The 16564-nt window shown below is 38.7% G+C and overlaps 1 protein-coding gene across 1 annotated transcript in view; it reads left to right on the top strand.

The window, feature by feature from the left end:
• The window catches only part of INO80 (INO80 complex ATPase subunit), a 68019-nt gene that overhangs the window by 21316 nt on the left and 30139 nt on the right, over nt 1-16564 (top strand). Inside the window, exons 14-24 of the mRNA XM_074148486.1 lie at nt 670-765; nt 3387-3446; nt 4071-4213; nt 5278-5362; nt 5871-5988; nt 6988-7073; nt 8074-8241; nt 8686-8819; nt 9619-9686; nt 11147-11240; nt 12386-12563. Coding sequence (XP_074004587.1) covers nt 670-765; nt 3387-3446; nt 4071-4213; nt 5278-5362; nt 5871-5988; nt 6988-7073; nt 8074-8241; nt 8686-8819; nt 9619-9686; nt 11147-11240; nt 12386-12563 — 1230 coding nt within the window. The remainder of the gene's footprint in view (nt 1-669; nt 766-3386; nt 3447-4070; nt 4214-5277; nt 5363-5870; nt 5989-6987; nt 7074-8073; nt 8242-8685; nt 8820-9618; nt 9687-11146; nt 11241-12385; nt 12564-16564) is intronic.

The following is a 16564-nucleotide window of genomic DNA, read 5'->3' as shown; positions in this document are numbered from 1 at the left end:
TGAGAGCAGATCTAGCTGCAGTAGTGACCATATGACAACTGTGTGCATTTGTTTATGTTCCTTTTGGTACCAGTTCACTGGCATTATCAGCCACAGTAATGGAAGAGTGCGCAGAGCCGAGGCTTTTGAGCTCTTCTGTATGGAAGGGGTGACAGATAGGCTTATCTCCCTCTTGCACTGAAAGCTGAGATTTTTGGAAGCCTATACAGAGCTTTTAGGTTTTTCTGGCTCTCCTTCTGCAGGCCAGCTTGTAACTACCAACAGACTAATGGCCCAACTTTTGTTATTCACCAGAGGGCATTCTAATATGATGTGATGGAGCAAAGCTTGCCAGTGCCACCTGAAGTTCTTTTCCTTCCCAAAATGTCAGGGGCTGCTAGTGATGTGAAGGCGGCAAATTTCAGAAACAAAGGAACGAGCCAGGTTGAAACGGTGGTGGTTGTTCTGGTTTGCTGTTTACGAAATAAGTGTTAGTTAAACATTAGATCTGCTCTGTTTGATTTCTGTATCACCCTGCTGTGCTGGGAGGAGGTTTTGTTACATTGCATATAGTTTCCTTTCTTATGTAGCCACTGTTATGTAGTAGTTGTAAAGCTGTATCAAACTGTCTCTATGTCTCCTCCCCCCAATTAATTACTGGGTGTGTTTTTTTTAATGTGTATATTCCAGAGAGAGAACATCTGGGGACCTTTTTTAATTATTTCACCTGCCTCTACTCTTAACAACTGGCACCAGGAGTTTGCCAGATTTGTACCTAAATTTAAGGTAATAAGCATGTGCAAGAAATTTATTTGTGTTTTCTCAAAAGAAACTGTTTTGTTCTCCTGAGTTCGTTGCCACATCTGGATGCCTAATTACCTTGGAATTTGAAATTCTGTAATGGGCTCAATTCTGATATTTTTTTCTGTCATCCTGTTTTTTCTGGAGCATTCAATTATCTAGTGTTAAAAATGTTCTTAATTGAATCATATGATTTTCCTTTTGCAACAGCTTGAAGACACTTTCTCAGTAAGGAATTGAAGTGTGGCAGGGAGTGGATGTTCAGTTCTAATGTGTGGGCCTGGCAGCAGATACAAGAATAATATTTCAGTCTCATGTACTGTCCTTAGGGTTAGAGCAGTGTTTTCGGTCATTCATATCAATTCGGATAAGATAAAGATTGTATGTGAACAAAACTGAACTCTAAACAGATTAGAGGGAGAGCGAATGCAGTTGTTATTATAGAAAAGTAGAAGAACCGTAGGCATACAACCAGTGATCAAGAAAAAGGAGAGAAGTGAGGCACAAATAAATAAGAGCAAAAAGATTAGGAGAAAGTAAATGGAGTTCTTCAGGTATATTGTGAATGTGAAAACATAGTAACGTAGAAAGGAAGGAACAATCAGTCACTGAACAACAAGCTGCTTACATATTATCTAGTGGAAAAAATCGGTGTATTGCAGAGGAAGATTATTGCAGAGGAAGATTAGAAAAGAACGTGTGCTGTTGAAACACTGCTGAAATTTTAGAATTAAAGATAGACAGAAGTGTCAGAAGCTTACAGCTGTTACATCTGCAAAGAAGAAGAGATTATAGTTTAAATATTTGAGTTGTTAATGTAGGTGCCTTTGATATGAAGAGGTCTTGATTGATTGTTTTTTTTTTTTAAACATCTGATTTTCTATTTTACAGAGAAAATTTAAGAACAGTAAAAGACACCTAGTTATAAGTAGCCAGTATACTAGTAACACCCAGGCTAATTGTTTGAAACGCTTAGCTTACTTAATAAGTTAGAGGAAAAGACTTGGAAGTATTATTTGATTTCTTGATCTGGGGTAGGGCAGTGTTAAGGGACTTGCCTTTTACCAAATAGCTTGCTCTGCAGATCCCTGATGAGACCGTATGTTGGTTATGGTGGTGTATAGTTTGAGGTATCTATATGAGGAGAAGTGCTAGAACACAGTTCAGTACTGGATGATTCAAGTGTCTTATGTTTTGGAATAATTTGGGATTATTGAGACTTTAAAGAAACTGATGAAGAAATAGAAATGCTTAAGTTAATGAGGAGTTACTTTAAAAAAAACCCAACAACTAAAAATAAACCATTAATGTGTTTTCATAGCCCGTGACAATAGGGGTCCTGGTTAAAAACACTGTAGTAGAAACATTAGAGCAGTTGGCCATTCTGCCTATTTACTCTCTCATAACCTTTAATTCATTGCATAGAATAGGCAAGCAACTGCTTATGCTTTCTCCTTCTCACAAATGAAATATAGAAAAAGTTTCAAAAATGCAGTCAGGATGCTTATAAAAAGATAATTTTCCATTTTTTGATTAAAAAAAAGCTGTTTCTGTCATTATGTAGCTGCTCTTTGTGTTTATTGCATAATAATGTTTACCTTGTCCATGAACAGAACACTTTTTAAAAACAAGTTTTCTAAACTTACAACTGTTACGTGTTTACAACTTGGACCAATCTTTTTTCAACCATCTAATCATACACAGGTGCTTCTAATCATACAGAAGTGTGTAGTCAGTAAATCACAGTGAATTAATTTCTTCAGGTCCATGTCAGAACACACAAACTAAAAGGCAAATCACTTTTTGGGTTAGTCTGACCTTTTTTTACTAGCATCCTTATTGCAGAACAGTGGGAAGAACGTTTAGCTAAAGGCACTTTGAAATTTGGAGCTTGTCAGGTAAAGGATCAAGACATTTAAGACGTTTGGCGACCTCACAAACCGACATTCCTCACTTAGTTGAGTGTAGTCCTTTCACCAGGCAGAAGATGGCAGTAGGATATTACTAACCTGTAAGTCCTGTTCCAGTGCACTGCAAAGATCTGTGCTGAGTAATAGGACTCAGGAAATTCTGAGCTGTAAGTGGATTAACAGATTTCTTTGGCAGTAGTACGTGCTTCTTAAAATTCTTACACTCAATATGTCCAGGCCATATTTTAGCTTTATTTCGGATTTTTGGGGACAGTTCTGAAATACAAAACCAATGGGACAACAGGGAACGTTAAACAGGAGAACGAGCCCACTAGTCCTGTAGGGTTTACTGTAGATCTCTTTCTGCCATGAGCAAAGTGTCATTTTTCATTTTTAGAAAAAGTTGACTAGAAGGTGTAACATGCTACTGGGTATTTTGAGATTTTCACCATAGCTTGATCTAGTCTTTGTACTAGGCATATGTTGCTCTATACCTTTGCCTGGAATGCTCTAAGTATTTTTAAGTGCTTTCTGATTTGTCTCTGTATTAAGAAAGGTAATTTCCCTTTTTATTGTATTGGAGAAAGAGGTCTATCTTTCTCACTTTGTGGAATACATAGTATAAAATTTTAGAGCTAGAATAAAATAAATATCCTTATTTGAAAATAATGTCTCTCTGCTTGTGTGCTGTTCCAGGTGCTACCTTATTGGGGAAATCCTCATGATAGAAAGGTGATCAGGAAGTTCTGGAGTCAGGTAATAACAACACACCCATGTGCTTCAACCATTTTTGTTCTTTGTGAAGAGTAAACCACAAGCTATTGCTACACCCCACCAAGCTAAATGATGTGTAGATACAGAATTCTGATTCTTCATCCATCCATCACGTAGTAGCATTTTCATTAAGGTAATGAGGTAGAAAGCTTCTCTTGTGCTGGAGAGCAATATGGTACAAGGCAATTCAGGGCAGTATGGAGTTTGGTTGAAGAAACTAGAGCTCTGTAAATAAGGCAGGAAGTTTCAGTGTCAAGGACTGTTTATTCTATTTGAGTAACCAACTCAGGATGCCCAAGTCTAGCATCCCTGTAGGCCTGTCAGATTGTTCCTGATTTAACAGCAGCATTTTGCAGGGTTCAATGCCTGGGTCTTGTCTGGCACGTTAAGAAGCATCTGAAATTGTTCAGGGACTAATGGGCTGAATTCCAGATCCACCAGTTGAATAACCATGCTGTAATTAATTAAAAAAGTCAGCTGGGGAAAAATGCGGTAATAATGAGAAAAGATTATGAAACAGAAGTCTGAAATTACAGTTTACACAAGTGAACTCATCACAATGTATTTACATTATGTGGACATTTGTTTCTTATTTTTTGGTTATAGAAGACATTATATACTCAGGATGCTCCTTTCCATGTGGTGATTACCAGTTATCAGCTAGTAGTACAGGATGTGAAATATTTCCAGCGAGTGAAGTGGCAATATATGGTGCTGGATGAAGCTCAAGCACTCAAGAGTAGCTCCAGGTAACAAATTAACTGGAAACGAAATCTTCCCTCTGTATCAGTCTCTTGAAGGAATATCAAGAAAACATCAAGATTACACAAATTGATGGAAGTTTAAATTGACCCACATAAGACCCGTTAAATGTCTAACATAAGTATCTCTATAATTCTATGACGCTGGATTGATCCATTAGGTTTTTGCATTTACATTTTACTTCTCCAAATATGTAAAATGTAATTAAAAAGTAATTGTGGAGCAGAAACTTAGATGGAGTACAGAACAGTTAAACAAAACAGTGTGAAATGCTGTTCACCTTCCTTCCTCATAGAATTCTGCCTAGTGAACAGTCCCTAGTCTTCAGTATGTTATTGCTTATATTGGCTCCATTAAATGCATTATTTTGATTCCTTCTTCAGTGGCACTTCCAGACACAAATGAAGGTCAGAACCCTGTGAATACTGTTGGCTGTAATAAAGCCCAATCTTTGTCAGAAGACTCTGTGCCAGAAAGTTTTCTGATTGTTTTCAAGTAATAGATTTGCCCGTCTTTACTTCTGTAATTGCTTTCCCATAACCTTTGCCCAAGTTGCCACTGTACATGTTAGGTTCAAGACTGCTTTGGATGCAGGCTCATTCGAACTGAAATCTGTCTCTTCAGCATTCTTTGGAAACTGCCCCTCTAAGAGGACAGTGATATCTAACTCCTCCCACAGTGGCCCATGCACCTAGTGTTGTAAGGTCTGAAAAATAGGTGACGTTCTGATGCATAGTAAGTGTTTCTTTTGGGAAGTTAATTATTCCAGTGATGAGCTTTTTTAAGTATCCAAGCATTGGTATTAAAAGTGAGGAAAAAGACACTTAGAAAAATAAAATAAATTGCACATATTTCTTTGTAATTTGAAAAAGGCTACTTCTTCCTCTAATTGTCTTTTGAAAGACTGGGCAGTAGCTGTGATAGTTTCACCCAGTGACCTCCAAAAGTCATTTGAGAAGGTCACTGGAAGCAATTGGTCTTAAAATACCTTATGTTTTATATCCTTGTACAAAAAACGGTTTTAATGACTTTTCTTCATTTTATTCATCAGTGTTCGTTGGAAGATCCTACTACAGTTCCAGTGTCGAAACAGATTGCTGTTGACTGGGACCCCAATCCAGAACACGATGGCTGAGGTATTCAGGAGCTCACAAGAGTGGAATTTTCTTTATAACAAGAATGTATACTAAATACGTGTGAACAGTTGAGAAACCTGTCGTGTTTGGGTGGTTGTGGGATCATGCTTTTATAGCAAACCACTGGCAAACAAACGTGGAATCAGTTCTGGGAGGGGAAATTTGGAAATGTGCCATGCATCCAAATGAAAATAAAACTTAAGATACCTGATAGTTAATAATATCTAGATTACAGGGTGAAATCTAATTCTTGTGGCTTTTCCTTCTGTTGGCTGAAATAATTGTGCTGCGTTTCTCACTGCTTTCTAGTGGTGTTTTGTTAAGTTGATATATCTGGCATTTGTCTGGGGCGCAGCGGGAAGAGGATGCGACTGTTTAATTTTGCCATGTCTCATGGTCTAGTAAAGTGATTTTGCTCATAAAGAGCTGCAAGCGTTTGGGATCCCCAATTACCTTGTCCACTGTAGGGTGACTTTTGCTCATCTACTGTTCTCTCCTCTCCTTTTAGCTGTGGGCCCTGCTGCATTTCATCATGCCAACACTGTTTGATTCCCATGAAGAGTTCAACGAGTGGTTTTCTAAGGACATAGAGAGCCATGCAGAGAACAAATCTGCTATTGATGAGAGTGAGTGCAGGCTGTAACTGCAGTTAGTTTTTATATTAAAAATCTGTTGCCTTTTCCAACTGCGAATGGATAAACTTTATCTCACATTTTTTGTGTGAGAAATGTCATCTAAAGCAGAGGGTGCATAATGGGATTGGAATGTTAGAAATTGTTGTCCACAGTTTATGTCAAGATTTGTGTTCTGACTAATGTAGCATGTGTAATGAACAGGAAACCATGTAGTAAAAATGTTCATTTACTTTTTGTCTCCAGTCCTCCTCCCTGAACACAGGAGAAGAAATATTTTAAATATTTTAAGTTTCTACAGAGCACACAATCTTGGAGATGTCCTGAGTGTGTTTCAAGTTCTAGACATAAAAATCCTGACACAAAGCACTAAACGCTTTTTGAGGACCATAAGAAAAGCATAAAAAGTCTTTAAAAAAAAATCTTCACAGTAACTTTTAGGGGATAATTATGTAGAAAAATCTAGCTAGGTAAAATAGCTGATTTATAATTAAAGTAGAACACAGCACAGTTGGAACTTGTCACAAAAGTAAAGACTTTAGGAGTTCTCAAATACCCTGAATTTTGTTTCACAGTTTATCGTAAAGCCTGCCAGTGCAGTATGCCCTGTTTTTCTGATACTGTAATTTCGGGAGGCAAGATGTAAAAGTGTAATGGTCTTTTTTCATAAATTAGCAGTGTCTCATCTGAAATTTTCTTCTTCATTAATAGTGATAAATTTAAATTTATATTGTTCAGCCCAGAGAAACATACAACACATAAAATGCTTTAGAAGTTCATTCTTTGAAGCAGATCTTTAAATTCGCAAGTTAAACAGTGTAGCTCAGCACTTATTTGAAAAAAGAAAAACAGAGAAATGCCAATTCTGTGCTGTAAGAACTCATATGGGGGGTAATGGCTGAGCAGTAAGGGACTTAATTTGTAGTAGAACTCCATATAGTTTTCTTCTTTGGTGATGTAGTTGTTCCTTCTTCCCCATTCCATGTATTTCAGACCAGCTATCCCGCTTGCACATGATTCTGAAGCCTTTCATGTTGAGAAGAATCAAGAAGGATGTGGAAAATGAGCTGTCAGATAAGGTTAGAAAAAGTATTTATCTGGAATGAGTATTTCAACTTGATTGTCATAGCTCTATTCTCTAATCTGGTTTTTGCAAACTCATTTGCCAGACTGCATACCTGAAATTTGATTGTAGACCTTTCATGGGCCTTCAGTTTCTGGCACCACATCCCAGCAGTCTCATTAGATGTGAAAGTAGCTGAAGAACTCCCAATTAATAAACTTTTCTTGTAGGGAAAACATTTCGTTAACAGTTACAAATAAAAAAATCTTTAAGCCTGATTAAGTTGACAGAAATACCACTAATTGAAGTGAAGGAGATTGATACGACAATTATTGGGTGATAAACATCTCCAATTGCCTTAGTAAAGGATTTGGCATGGATTTAGGATTCTTTTTTCTTGCTTGTAGAGAGCAAGAAATGCATAGTGGCAACATCATATTCTCTTCTCTTGTTAGTGTCTTAATTTCATGCGGATTTTAGCAATACTGGATGATCTTGTGGGGTCAGCATGTCCCCGAGTTTTGGGACCACTGGCTGAGAGACATCTGCTTTGTTCTGATGTGCTTATTAAATTTTGAAACAAGAACTTTTCGCAGACCCTGTTGTTACGTGGTGCACCTGTGGTTGTCATGGACTCCGGACACCTGTTTAAGATGGCTTTGAATGTGTAGCATGCTAACAGGAGCATAGTAGAACTGAGGTCAGATTTTAAGTTGATCAGCTGCAGATGTGATCTTTTCAGAGCTTTTTATGAACCTACCTTCTTGCTTAGTTGTGCTCACATAGTTTTAAAGGTCTTTCTCCTACATCATTACCTAAGCCTTCCAAAACACACCTGTTGGTTAAGTCCTTTCCAGGTTGGATCCTGAAATACAGATATGAATGCGACTGCCTATATGTGTGTTTTTTGAGAAAGTTATGTTTTGCTTAAGATACATTTCTCCTTTGTGTGTACTGATGTGGTCATCCTCTATTTCAGAGATAGAGAAGGCTAAACCTTCATTACTGTTTTGCAGATTGAAATTCTTATGTACTGCCAGCAGACAAGTCGACAGAAGCTGTTGTACCAAGCTCTGAAAAACAAAATCTCTATTGATGACCTCCTGCAGTCCTCAATGGGCACTACTCAGCAAGCACAGACTACCACTAGTAGTCTCATGAATCTAGTCATGCAGTTCAGGAAGGTAAGGCTATTTTCATTAATAATTTTTTAACAGTATAATCATTCATTAGGACAAAACTAAAATATGGCTTCTAGAAAACACCATCTAAAAAAATTCTGGCATAGGTGAGCAAATTTGCATGCAGTTCAGTTGTGTTTCTGATGCAGCGTAGCATGATGTTGGGGTAGAAGAGCTTTAGCCAAATGGTGCGTGCATCTGCTAACTGATTTGGTTCCAAATTGGTTGTTGAGATCATTCACTTGGGAAGAAGAGGCAATAGCTGTTATGTGAATAGGAAAAGATATGATGCTGTATTCAAATTTGAGTAGATATACTACAATAGCTGGGACATACTAATCAATATTAACGTTTCAGTGATCAATAGTCGTAGTTGATTTGGGATGTAAATGCTGCATCAGACTAAATTAATTCCTCCCGGTGTTTGACATGCTCACTCTCTTACAGGTGTGCAATCACCCAGAGCTGTTTGAGCGACAAGAAACTTGGTCTCCATTTCACATCTCCCTAAAGCCATACCAGATTTCGAAGTTCATCTACCGTCATGGACAGATCAGGGTCTTTAACCACTCACGGGACAGGCAAGCCTACTTCACTTCCTCTTCAGCTTAGCATATTCAGTATTATTACTTAGACTTATTTTAGCTAAGTGCTAATTAACTCCCTTACCTGATGTACTTAAAGGACATTGGCCAAGCGCTGCGTTCCTAGTTTTCTTTCATTCATTCAGCTGTTAAGCATCTGATATCTGATGCTCTTTCTTGATGGAATCCTGATCATCAAATACACCTTTGATGGAATAAGAAAGTCAGGAAAAGGAATTTAGAGTTGTTGCTGATGATGTGTAATAGAATTAAGCTTTAAAAGAATTCTCAAAAAAAAAAACCCAAACTGGTTTCCCTTCAGTGAGTTTTCATGTTTGAGAAAGCTATCAGTGTCTGTCTGTTGTGACATGGAATATCGTGAGCATCTTCTAGTGCCTTAACAGCTTTTTAACGCTTACTGTGGGTGAATAGAAGCTGCCCGAGTGCAGTTTCCTGTTTTCTCTGGAAGTGGCAATTCTTGATTAGTTTTGTTTGCGTTCAGTTATGAGAAATGCTCAGGGCAGAGGTGAAAAAGCTATGTTTGAATATCAGACCAACTGTTCTACAGCAATTCCAGAACAATGGTGTGTCTCAGTGTCAAATGACCAGCAGCACATGTGGACTGATGGTGCTTTTCTCTTACTGCCATGCAATTCCAGATACCCAGAGCGCTGAAATACTGACGATGAGGAACTGAATGGTTACTCTACATTTTCTGCTGATTGTGTGATTGAACGCTGTATGTGTTAACACCTTCTTAGTGATTTTTTTTTTGGTTTTTTGCTTTCATTTTCAGGTGGTTACGGGTTTTACTTTCGCCATTTGCACCAGACCACATCCAGCAGTCTCTCTTTCATAGGAAGGGTAGGTTTACAGTCCTGGGAAACAAGTTGGGTTGCACACTTGCATATGATTTTTGTAATATGTCTTATTCATGGGGAAGGACTGGGAGGCCAGATCAGTTAGTCCTCGGAGATTATCTGATTAGAATTTGTTCGAATTCTGTTAGCATTTGTACTTGTATGTATATTTCATTTGCTCAATGAGGAAAGGATGGAAACAGCTGGAAGAATAGTCTATGGACAAGTTGTTATTTAGTCACTTCTTAATCCTACTGCAGTCACTTGTTCCATTCCTTCTGTCTTGTTCTAACTTGCTTCAAGGGATTAATGCTGCCTTTTTAGTCTAATGTGGATTTTTGACACATTCATTTCAGAGAACTCCTGGATTCATATCAGTACATTCTGTATTGTATGTTAAACTGCCAGCTGCTCTTTCAAGTAAAAAGTAGATGAGGTGCAAGTGACCCAGGAGTGAATCAATGAGCAAAAAACCCACATAAGCTGCTTATATTGACAAACATAATTTATTATTATAGATGATTGATTTTTTTTTTTTCACTAAAAAGAGCTAACTAGACTGCTCAGCTGCTGGGGTGGGAGTAACTTTGGGAGAAAAAAGCAAGAGACATACTGGCTGCATTACTGTGCTGAAATCTGTTAGCATGGACCTCTCAACTGTGCAGAACCCTTTTCAAGTACGAAGAACCAGATGCAGGAGTCTGCACTTGTCTGTAACTCTCTAACTTCCGTATGTCTTGCTGATTATTCTGGTTTCTGTTTGTTTTGGTATTCATAATAAGCCTTTTCTTGGGGTCACTTTTTGGCACTTTTTGGCACACAAACGGAAAATAATTTGGAGAGTATAATTTTTGTGTAGAAGTTAAAAAAATAAAAATATATGAATGGTACTGAGGATGCACAGTACATATGGGTGGGCCCGAGAGGCTTTCTTCATTAACACTGGAACATATCTCCTCTGCTCCCCATACTTCACTGCAGTGCATCCATTGTCCTCACCATATCTGTGGCATCCTTACGCCCATACTCACGTTCCCCCACAATTCCTACATCTCCTTCCAACCTGTCTGGGTGAGAGGGAGCATGTTTGGCAGGCATCCTGAGGTGTGTGTGTTCTGGTCAGCCATCTGGCAGATCGGTGTTTGTGCACGCTGCCTGTTGATTCTTGGTAGGCAAAATCAATGTCCTTACTGGCTACATGGTTTTCTGGCCAAGAATATATTTGTCTGTTTGGTAAATGCCCTTCTCTTGCCCAGACTAGAAAATTAACTGGAACTTGGAGTCAGCAATTCAGATGAAGTTTTCAATATTTCTATCTAGGTTAAATTAGGATCTCCTTTTTATTCATCTAGGTTTGTCATTTGTCAGAAAATGTGTATCTTGAATTGATGAAGTAAATTTATCTTTTTAGCCATGAGTGTCTGTGAAATGCATTGGCCTAACTTCAGTGTTTCTGTGGTATAGGCATCAATGAAGAAAGCTGTTTTTCTTTCCTCCGATTTATTGATGTCTCTCCAGCGGAAATGGCAAACCTCATGAATCAGGGACATTTAGCCAGGTGAGGACAACTTTTTTTTATTTATTTTTATAGTAATTAAGGTGATGTTAGAGGCATCTCTCCGTAAGCCTGCATTTTCTATGCCTCCTAATATTATCACTTGCCTGTTATCTAGTATGATGGCAACTTCTAGAGTGTTCCTCTAGGTGTAGGGCATCATCATGCAAGGCAATTTTTATGCCTCTGTCAGAAGAAAACCTCTGTTAGGAAGATTTGACAGTGTAAATACACAATGCAGTCAAAGGGCAAAAAAAGAGATTGCGTAGGATCATGCTGGAGGTTGCTGGCACTATCAACTGCAAAATCCAGACTTTTGAAGGCCAGTTTATTGCAGTGCTTACCAATTGAACTTGAGCTTATGTTTTAACACAGATGGAATAAGCTTGTTCTGTGATAGTTGCTCTTCAGCTCCGAGCCATATTGTCTACTTTCCACATGTGCTGTTTTTAATAGGGAATGGAACTCCAATGTGTAGACTTAGGATAATGGATTTTTAGCACCGTGAGCTGTATTACCTTGGAAAGGGAGATGACCTGTTTAAGTACTGGAACAGACAGTACTCTGACTGAAGTTAGATAGTGACTGTATGAAATTTGAGAATAAAAGCAAGTCTTTATTAATAAATATAGGTGTTTTGCTTATGGCTTTGTAAGTGTAATATTCTTTTATTGTTGTGGTTATTTTGGACCACTGTTTCTTGTCTGTGTTTCACTAACATAATACAAATTTGTCTTGATCTATCTGAATGATCTTTATGATAAATTCTGTATTCATTATGTAGGTAGTTAGGAATAATTTATATATGGAGCAATATACAGAGAAGTCAGAGTGAAATTTTAAGTAGTAGTGGCTAACTACTTAAAAAGGCTTAACTACTTTAAAAGGCTTGACCTTTTTAAACAAAGTGCTTCAAAGTGTATTCTGATTTAATCATTTAGATTCAGTTAAGCCACCTTAGAAAAAAAATGAAAATAAGAGTAATATAATTGGAAGATGTCTAGCAAAAAATTATTTCCTTTAAGTTGGGACACTGTAAACCTGAAATTCTAAAAAAACATTTGTGTCAAATAGTTATGTTGTAAATATACTCAAGCCTTGCTTTCACAAAGCAGTGAATAAATGTTATCTACTGTGTTTTGTTTCAGATGGTTAGCTCTTTTCCTGTCTCTGAAAGCATCCTACAGGCTCCATCACATGCGCTCCTGGATGGAGACCGAAGGGGAGAAACAGCAGGGATCATGCTGTCTGAGGAACAGGGATTTCTTGCTTGATGTAAATTTCCCGCTGTCTTTCCCTAACTTGCACAGCTGCACTTTGCTGCAGGTAAGCAAAATTTATGTGCTGACCACATCACAGTAGCAAATCCTCACTAGTGAGAAATGACGAAAACAAACTTGGAAATAGGATGGCTTCATTATCTGCCTTATTAGCTATAGTTAATAAAGTTCAGAGTGCTCAACAGAAAAATAGTTCGACTGCTGTCTTCTTCCCATGTGGAGATACCATTTCAAAACTTACTATAAAAAATAAATCAGCTCAAAGACTTCTAATTAAGTCTTAAAAATATTACTGGAGCAACAGAACTAGATTCATGATTTGTCAGTCATGGATTCTATATGTAAGCTTCAGAGTTTTCTAATGTTTTTCTACATGTAAGATTCCTTTTTTCTGACTGAAACCAACTCTTCTCAAATTTAATACATTGTTGCAGCAACTGGGGAGAGCAGAGACTTCAGCCTACCAGTTTTTGGGAGTTGGTGGATGAGCATTATCAATGGTGTCTTTCTGCTCTGAAACTTGCTTCTGCTCCTGTCTGGGAGACTCTAAATGTGTTCATCTTGCTGTGTAACAGAAGGTTATTTTCTCTAATCTTGTGCCTGGGATGTGTGTGAAGGTTTTGTCTTTTTGTGACTAAATTGCTGTTGATTTCCTGAGTTAGGTTACAACTCCATTGATTCGTTTCACTAGGAAATAAGTTCACAAAAGTGCTAGCATAAAGTCAGGAAAGCATCTTAGGGCAGTTAGCAGATATGCAGTACAAAAATCTTTTCTAAAACAGTGAGATCGTGCCAAATTTCTCTAGGGAATATTGCTTCTGTTCATGAGTGTGGAAGGGGAAAGGAGATAGCCAGAATTCAATTGAATAGCGTGTAGAGGAAGTTGAAATTGAAGACGCAGAAGCAGTAGGAAACCAACCTTGGGCTTGGTGTCATGTTTTGCAGCGTTAACAGCAAAGCCAACAAAATGAGTCCTAGTTATCAAACAAAGAGCAAGCCAACTGAGATGTATGCCAGTTAACTCTGACCGTGCTGGTGTTTAAATATTCTGCATTTCCATGTCTAGCTTGCTAAAATGTCTGTGGATTTGCTCTCAGTTAGTTTGTTTAAGATTATATTAAACGGTTTGTAAACTGACTGTGTAATGCTTATCTCTGAAAGTTGATACTGTAGCTCTGTCCTCTCCTTGGTATGGTTGAGGAAAACTTGGGTGGAGTCATAAATGTTGTAGCCGAACAGTCGAGGAGTAGAAGATGGTGGCAGAAGTTGCAGAAGTTGTATGCACTTACAGAAGGTAGCATGCATTTTTACATATGTAGAAAGAAAATCTAGATTTTTACATAGCCTTTGGGTTAGTGTGTATAAGTATTAAAATGAAAGTAATTATATTTTCTTAAAGAGCAAAAGGGGAGTTAACATTATAGATATTAAATATGAGATACGGAATATTCACATGTAGGGTTTAATACTAACAACGAAATGTGAAGCATTTGGATAGGCTGCAGTCCTACCCGTACCACAACCTGGCAAGACTTAACTGTAATTTGGTTTCTCCAAATAATTTCTGTTCTTTGAGAAAGTCATTACTTGTGTCTCTGGGGGTCCCAGTGCTGTGACTGCATGTAACTAGTGACTGGTGTAACTACTACCTTTTACACAGAAAAGAACAAGCTGAAGAGCAAAGTTCATCAGTGCGTGCAATACAGCACATTTGTGATAACCCCAGAAAATCTAAAGGAAGTTTAGCCCTACAGTTAGGACAGATTCTTTAGAACTGTTTTGTAACCTGCATCTTAGACAAATAACCAGCTAAAGTCACTTTAAAACAAGCTGTGTCTGCAGAATTTTGTTTGCGCGGCTTACATATAGAACATCTGAAACAGAAAAAAAAAAAATCAAAACCAAAGGGAAAGTCGAAAAACAAACTGCTCTTTACATGCCTTTTAGCAGCATGCATCATCATTGTGAGTGAAAATGAATTCACTTTTATCTTAGCCCAAACTTGAGAAACTTTCAATGTAAAATTTCCCAAGGCTTCCTCCAGGGCTCAATAAGATAGTAACATGTTAGGGAGTGAGGAGAGGGAGAAACAGAGGAAAAAGGAAATGGTATAAATCTGGAAAGGCTTTTCTTAACTGCTCAGATCAGCATTTCCGATATAAGACAAACTATGAAAATAAGTCAGTAGACAAAAAACCCCACATTTATTTTTAATGGAACTTTCTGAAATCGAGGTAACATCTGTCTAAAGATAGTAAGAGTTTCTTCATGTAAACACAGAAATGCCTTGCAGTGTGAGGTCTCTTCATTCCCCTTACTCAGCACCTCCACAACATGTGTATTAATTTGTATACATTGATTTGAATTAATATAAAATCTGATCTGTTGAGATGAACCCTACTCTCCTTTGTTTTCTTAATTTTCTTCCTATAAAAAAATCAAGAGTGTTAATGAGCTTAAGTTGCTGTCATAGAATTAGTTTGCATTAGTAGCAGTCATAGAATAGTTTTCCTTGGAAGGGACCTCCAAAGATCCTCTCATCCAAACTCCCTGCAGTGAGCAGGGACATCTTCAACTAGATCAGGTTGACCCGTCCAACCTGACCGTGAATGTTTCCAGGGATGGGGCCTCTACCACCTCTCTGGGCAACCTGTTCCAGTGTTTCACCACCCTCATTGTAAAAAACTTCTTCCTTATATCTACTCTGAATCTACTCTCTTCTGGTTTAAAACCATTACCCCATGTCCTATGGCTTACAGGCCCTACTAAAAAGTCTGTCCCCATCTTTCTTGCAAGCCCCCTTTAAGTATTGAAAGGCCACAATAAGGTCTCCTCGGAGCCTTCTCTTCTCTGGGCTGAGTAATCCCAACTCTCAGCCTGTCCTCACAGCAGAGGCGCTCCAGCCCTCCGATCATCTTTGTGGCCTCCTCTGGACTCACTCCAACAGGTCCATGTCCTTCTTATGTAGGGGGCCCAAGAGGTGCACACAGTGCTCCAGGTGGGGTCTCACCAAGGCAGAGTAGAGGGGCAGAATCACCTCTCTCGACCTGCTGACCACGCTTCTCTTGATGTAGCCCAGGGTACAGTTGGCTTTCTGGGCTGCCAACGCGCATTGCTGGCTCACGTCCAGCTTTTCATCAATCACACGTATTTATGTATTTATATGCAGCTCTGCTTGCAGTAAAGGAAAGCCTCTTCCAACACTTACTTTGGCTTGCGTGGTTGCAGTAGATGTGTACATATGTATTTTTTAACAATCCTCCTCTTCGGCTCTTGGCTTTGTTGTTCTAAGGTATATGATCCATTTCGGAGCCGTGGCTGTGTTCAGTTCTGTAACCTTACCCGGTCTTTTCCATGTATGTGACTGATGGGAGACTGGTTTCCTCTGTCCCTCTTATCTCTGGTGTCTGCTCTGGTCGTGAATACTTAATGGCTGCCTATGTCGAGGAATTCAGAGGGGGATGTTTCTTATGTGACCTGCCCGTAATTTGTACACAGGAAGCACGGTGCTGAGAACCAGATTAATGCCCGGCTACCAGAACTACTTATAACACTGTACATACAAAAATAATACTTTTATTTTTGGATACCTTCTTGGAAGTTTTCCCTTACGTTTCTTCATGGATACTTCTAATTGGGCTAAAGCCATCTTCGATACTGGCTTCCAAAAGAGAGTTAAGTAACAGGCTTGCATAGGTTTGGAATTACAGTATGTTAGCTTCCTCTCTATCCATTTCTTGAACTCTCACTTTCTAGGAGATAAAGTTAATGAACCCCTCCGACGACCAGGCCACAACCAGTATGCCAATGCTTGCTGTTGTAAGATTTACTGGAAACCGCTTGTGACTGCGTGCAATGTTTATTCCTCCTTGTAAAACCAGCTGTACCCCCGGTATGTGTGCCAGGGGTGGGGAAGACGGGGGCTTTGAGCTAAAGCAGTTGTGGGTCAGTCTGGTAGCCTGCTGTTGCTGAGAGGGAAGTCACTTTTCCCCACTGACCCTTGCTGCCCTTTTGTTACTCTCAACCGCTGAATCCTGCCTCCACTGA

Source organism: Numenius arquata, chromosome 6 (assembly GCF_964106895.1).
Source record: "Numenius arquata chromosome 6, bNumArq3.hap1.1, whole genome shotgun sequence".
NCBI classification, from domain to species: Eukaryota; Metazoa; Chordata; class Aves; order Charadriiformes; family Scolopacidae; genus Numenius; species Numenius arquata.
Note: the sequence above shows the minus strand (reverse complement) of the source record. Positions and strands in the feature narration are given on the sequence as shown.